Source organism: Rhea americana, unplaced genomic scaffold (genome assembly GCF_003343005.1).
Source record: "Rhea americana isolate MKP2758 unplaced genomic scaffold, rheAme1 scaffold_5, whole genome shotgun sequence".
Classification (NCBI taxonomy): Eukaryota; Metazoa; Chordata; class Aves; order Rheiformes; family Rheidae; genus Rhea; species Rhea americana.
The window spans coordinates 2,456,989-2,462,988 of record NW_028186645.1 but is presented as its reverse complement, the minus strand read 5'-3'; the positions used below and the strand labels follow the sequence as shown (position 1 = coordinate 2,462,988).

At 43.1% G+C, this 6,000-nt stretch overlaps 1 protein-coding gene across 1 annotated transcript in view; it reads right to left on the bottom strand.

Annotated features, from left to right (window-relative positions):
* Nucleotides 1-1,155, bottom strand: part of SLC25A29 (solute carrier family 25 member 29) — a 10,880-nt gene extending 9,725 nt beyond the window's left edge. The window contains exon 1 of the mRNA XM_085317628.1: nucleotides 1,107-1,155. Coding sequence (XP_085173754.1) covers nucleotides 1,107-1,155 — 49 coding nt within the window. The remainder of the gene's footprint in view (nucleotides 1-1,106) is intronic.
* Nucleotides 1,156-6,000: the final 4,845 nt, after the last annotated feature.

Sequence of the window (6,000 nt, the reverse complement as noted above, 5' to 3'; positions counted from 1 at the left end):
ACTGGCGGCCGCGCCGGGCGGCTCCGGGCAAAGGGCGACGGGGGCGGCCCGGAGCCGGCGGCCCGGCCCGCTGCGGAGCACCCGTGACCCCGGCGCTGCTGCCGGCCCGCAGGGACGAGACGCTCCCGCTGATGGCCGAGGCCCCGGGTCAGTAGCCCTTGCACGGAGCGCAGGATCCGGGACGTAGCTGCTGTGCTTCACCCGCCCCGAGGGGGCTTCGCCTTAGCTCTGATTTCCCCCTGAGCGGTGCCAGTTTAAAGTGCCTGATGGCAGAGGCTTTAAACGGGAAATTCGAGCTAGGGAGGGTTTCAAAAGGGAGCACTGTTTGAGCTGCTCGGTACTTCTGCAGGTGATGTCTGAGAAAGGGGAATATTAGTGGCCTAGGACAATAAATAGCTTTGTTTAGACTTACTGTTAGAGTAACAGGATCTGCACAGTGCCTGTAAAGTCAGCTTTTAGAGAGTAAGTTCCAGAAGCAGAACAGAACAGGAGCTAGATGTTTTTGCATCTCTTTCCACCATTCAGCAGTCCCTTTCTAGCTGTAGCAGCTGGATATGAAGCCAGTTAACACTTCCCATGAACTAAGTATTGACAATCAGGCTAGCTTTTGCCTTCTGTGCAAGGATCACAAACAATAAAAAGACAAGAACGTTTAAAGAAGGCCTGAAAGTATATTAAAGCAGATCAAATCCCGAGACCCTCTCTGAAAACTTAGCAGCTCTTGGGCCAGCATTACAAGTAAGAAAGTAAGATGGAAAGGCGAAGCATTTGATGAGCCCCTGACCTTCCCCATATCTTCTTCCACTCCTCAGGACGGACACTGTCTCACTTGACTTCCTTCTCATCTGCAGACACTGTCAAATCAAATCAATCACTCACATGTCGTAGAATCATAGAATCAGTAAGGTTGGAAGGGACCTCTGGAGATCATCTAGTCCAACCTCCCTGCTCAGCCTGGTCACCTAGAGCATGTTAGACAGGGTTGCATCCAGGCGGGCCTTGAATGTCTCCAGAGAAGGAGACTCTACAACCTGTCTGGGCAACCTGTCCCAGTGCTCTGTCACTCTCACAGTGATGAACCCGTTTAGATTCCCCATTGCACGTACCTGTCCCACCCAGACGATGCACAAGAGAGCAGGTGAGAGGGTTGGCCATGTCCTTTGCTGGAGCACTAGCAGCTTTGGTAACTGCCTGATACCTAACCCAGACCTGCTGTATCCTTCCAAGCCACCTTGTAATGGGGAACTTAAACCTTTCTGAACCCATACACCTAAAACTAACACTTGAAATAAGACAGGTAGCCCTGAGCATGGAATAGTTACATAAACTCAGACTTTTTTCCCCTAAGTATTTTCTCCAAGTAGAGGTGCAAATGACTTACGGGGAACCTTGTCCACTCTGGAGTGCACAGAGAGGATCTGTTCTGTGCACTGTGCTGCAGGTGAAAATCCAGCAGTTACATGCATCTCTCTTGTGGCTCAAACCTTGGAAGGATCAGCTTGGAAGGATCAGTCCAAAACATTCCTCGCCAAAGTATTCTTAATCTCTTCCTCAAAATCTCTGATCTCCCAGGCAATCTGCCTCAGAGGAAGCACCCTTACCAACAAAAGGCTTTTGTAATTTAATGTTCACCCACAGTGAACAGGAAAAAACAATTTATTTCCTCTATTGAAAGAGGCGCTCTTAAAGTTATTTTAAAACAGTCAAGTCTTAGTCTTTCCTTCTCTGAATTATATTGAATATTATTTTAGACATTTGGTTCCTATTACCCTTCTTTAGACTTTCTTCAGTTGATCTGGACTTCCTTGAACAGACCCGAAAACCCTGCTGAGCACATAAGGGGAGAAGATTATTTTACATATTTGCAGATAACATTCCTCTGTGTTTGTGTGAGATTTACTCTTCTGGCTCTTCTCTCCTCTTCCAAWAGCATGACATTTTTTGATTTGCGGTCAGCCTGTGGCTCATTATAGGCCCCAATCCTGCTCTGCAGAGCAGCTGCCTACAGCGTTGTTCCCTATCTCATACTTGCCCATTTTTTTTCCTCACCACCAGTTGCTCCTGGTGGTCCATGCTCAAATGCTTTTTTTTTCAAGATTTTCCAGTTTGTCAAGATCACTCCAATTCTGATCGTGTTGTCCGTGTTTGTACAGCCCCTCCCAGGTTGCTGTAATCTCCCAAGGTCTGTCATGTCCCTGCATGCTCAAACTGCTCCTAATAAGCCTCATTTAATGCTATTGAACTCCAGTGTAAGAGACATGTGCTTCAGATGGGGTGGCTTATAAACTAAGAGGGAGAAAATTGAGGGTTAATTGGTAGCAAGTTTGCTATTTCAAGCAGGCTAACTAGAAAATGTATGTATAAACCACTAAAGAGCAATTATGGGTCAAGTCCTGCCAGGGGGTTTCCCTTTTGTCAAGTTTTTTCTTACTTGCTTTCTTTTTTTTCAGTTTGAATTGCTTTGCAAGGCAAAGTTGTATGAATATAAAGGAGTGTCTAAAGTTTGTATGTGAAGAGGATCCTGAGCTGCATACTAATATAGATGCTAGTATTTGGGTGTGATATCCATAGGAGCTCTGTGATAAAAGGAAGGGAGTCATATAGTTCTTACAGTTTTATAGTATTACTTAGATCAAATGTTTTGAATATTGGTATAGAGCTATATGTGTGTACTAAAAATACAATTTTTGGAGAGGAGAGCTAACCTGATGCTCAAGGAAATCCAGACGTAATGATTCTCCTCTTAACTCATGCTATTCTTCTAGACAGTTCAAAAGCTAGGTCCGATCTTGCGCCTGCTTTGTTGATGTATAATCTCTCTGACTCAGATCATGAATCAGACATCATCTGCAAGTTCTTGTGCCCTTCAGGCTCAGCTGTGGCTGCATTTCTCCAAACATTGCTTACAACCGGCAGGGATGCATTCCTAGAGAACCGGTGTGAGGGCTTGTGTTTTCCCTACTTTTTTTTTTTTTTTTTTTTTTTTCCATTTCTTCCCTCCTTGTTTGGGAGTATTTAGCTTCTTTCTCTGTTGGATGGCACAATGGGGACTCACCAAGCAGAAGGAGTCGACAGCTGCTGAGGGAGCGTGTAGGGCCTACCGCTGTGCACAGCAGCCGCTGTACATACATGACTGAGAGAAAATTGTAAGTTATAACTTAATGTCATCCTTAAAAAATCTTAATACCCTTGTCCCATTGTCTTTTACACTTGGTTGTCGCAGTTTCAAAGAATAGAAGAGGCTTTATGGGCGATGTTGAGGGGGTGAGATAGGAGAGAGGATTCCCCTTGTCTTTGGTTCTTGCAGTAAGAAATGACTGTCAGCTTCCTGTCCCCCTTGATCACACCCAAGGAAGAGCTGGGAAAAAGTGAGCCTGAAAGAAAGACAGGAAAGGGGAACTGGAAAAAGTACAGAGTGGAAGAGAATAAAGAGAGTAAAGGAGAAGCAGGGCAGAATTAGCACTAAAGGTAAATGAAAAACAAAGGAAAAGTGGGAAAGCACAGTGAATTATGAAAGGAATAGAAATGTGATGTTATAGTAAACTTGTAGAAATTCTAGTGGCAATGGCATGCAGTAGAATGCACATTACTGCCTCAGACGTTCCCAAATCTTTATGTTTGTTTGTGAACTTGGCATCAGCAGTTGGTCGTGTTGCAGTAATGGCACTTGAAAGTGGAGAGTGGTGGGCAGGAGTATCTCCCCTTTGCTCCGTAGAATTTCCCTGTGGATTGGCTAGCTCTGGGACGACCTGGAAGAAGAATTTCCCTTCATACAGCCACCTGGCCTTWGTYTTTTTTTTTTTTTTTTTTTTGATCCTCTAAGGTAACGTACTGCTACAGCATCACAACTTCAGTACTTATATCATCCAGAAAAACATGCTGGTTTCTGTTTTTATTTTGATCTGGATCTAAGTCTGGACATATTCCTCCTAGCACTTAGGCAGACTCCCTGAATAACTGCTCAAGGACTCTCAGGGGTACTAACTCTCTGTGCCTGGCTTTTGCACGTGAACCAAGGTGGCATTTGGACCATATGCACCCAGCCATGTGAATGTTGCATCCGTGCTAGCAAGCTGCTTGCAAGGAAAATCTTGCATTTTACAGAGACTGCAATTCCAGTGCAACTAGACTTGAAGACCAACTAGTGCTTCACTGTATGGCTGACAGTCTAAAGCAACAACATAAATCAAAACAATGAAATGATAGAAGAATTGAGACACAATTTTAAGTGTGAAAGAAAAATTTACAAGCTGAGCTATTCTGTGGAATCACCTAACATCTGAAAAAGATTCATCTGCAAGTGAAGTTACTCAGTGCCTTTGTGTGGATTCATATCCATTTGCTTAGTTCCCCTACACGGTTGTATTCTTTGCTGCACTCAGTGTTATGCTGTTGGCTTGGGTCATTAGCATACCCCATTTCCTCAAGACAGCTCTAGCAGTCTTCAAAGATAGAGCTTCGAAAATAGATATGGTATTATTCATAGCAGAGTAGATGGTTTTATCATCCATTAACTTGATGACCTTGAGTAGCTTTAGGGTATTCTCTGGAGTTATTATCCCACTGGCTTCAAAGGTAGTGTATATCAAATATTGAAACCTCAGGATCTGATAAAATGCTTTGATAAGGCTGATGTTTAAAAACATGAGCCATAATTGATACACACATTCAAGTTCTGTTGAAACAGCTGCTTTGCTTACGGATCCGTGGAGGGCTAGGGGCTCTGTGGTCCCTCGAAGTGTCCTGCTCACGATCTCGGGTTGTGAGACCCCTTAGAGAAATTGTGACTGACACAGACAAACAACTGTTCAAGTTAGTATTTGGAGGGCTGAGTTTGGGAGATGTGGAGACTGAGAGCTGCTGCAGGAAGGAAGCAGCTCAGTAAACTTTGGTCAGAGCTGTGAAGTGGCCTGATAAAGCTGAGATGATAGTTCCGACTTTCTGTGATTTATCCCAGTAAAGTGGAAGCATTTTTATTATTAGGCATGCATGTCATCTGGAAATCCTAACCTTTGCAATTTTAAATGGAAGTAAATTCTAGCATGTGCCTTCTATTCCTTGTCTCAGACTCTACTCCATAGGAATATTGTGTACGCAGAGGAGTATTTTTAGTTTGAGTTATTGGTTTTAAATGTACTAGTCTGCTAGAAAAGGCATCTGGAAGAAGTTTGCATTTAAAACGGTCAATAATTATAATGATTTGAAGCAAGAATCCATCCCTTTTCATATTCAGCTGTCTTGTGTTTACATTTAAATGTAAATCCATAGCCAAAATCCCTGTATTCTTCCCTGCAGCAGATGAGAAACTCAGTGACCACAAAGTAGGAAAAGAACTGCATACAAGTGATAGTCCAAAGTCCTTTCCTCAGCAGTACCTTTAATTTCAAACAAGAACTTTACTCAGTCACTCACCAAATATACTCGGGACTGGTGAGATCAAGCAAAAACGCAATCCCATGGGGAATTATTCAGAGAAGGAAGATGAAAACTTACTATTTGGCATTTCTATAACATTTTCCATTTTTTWAAAAAAAACCTCAGGTTGTTTCTGTGAAGCAAAAATGTGCAGTTATTCATAATTCACAGATAAGGAAATTGGTAAAACTGACTTATGCTTCATTTCTAAGGGAAAAAGAAGCAGAGCTGTGCTGAGAACCTCTTTTGCCCAGCTCCTGGTTTTGTTTTTAAGTCACTATGTTTCTTATAGAACATTTTCGTAAGGCAAATGATTTTTGTCTACCAACAGTTATACAAATGTATTTTCAACACTGTACTTGAAATCCCTTGGCACAGTTTGTATTCATATGCAGAGCTGATGATTGGGAGATCAGGTCTCCAGCAGAACCAAAATGCTAAGTTATTTGACAGTGTAGATGCACACTCCAATGCACTAGGGAGAAGCACCGTGAACGAGTGAGAAGAGAGAGTCAAAGAAAGTGGGAATGTGTCGTGAGGCAATACTACCAAGGTTTATGGATATTTTTAATATCTTGGCCTGTC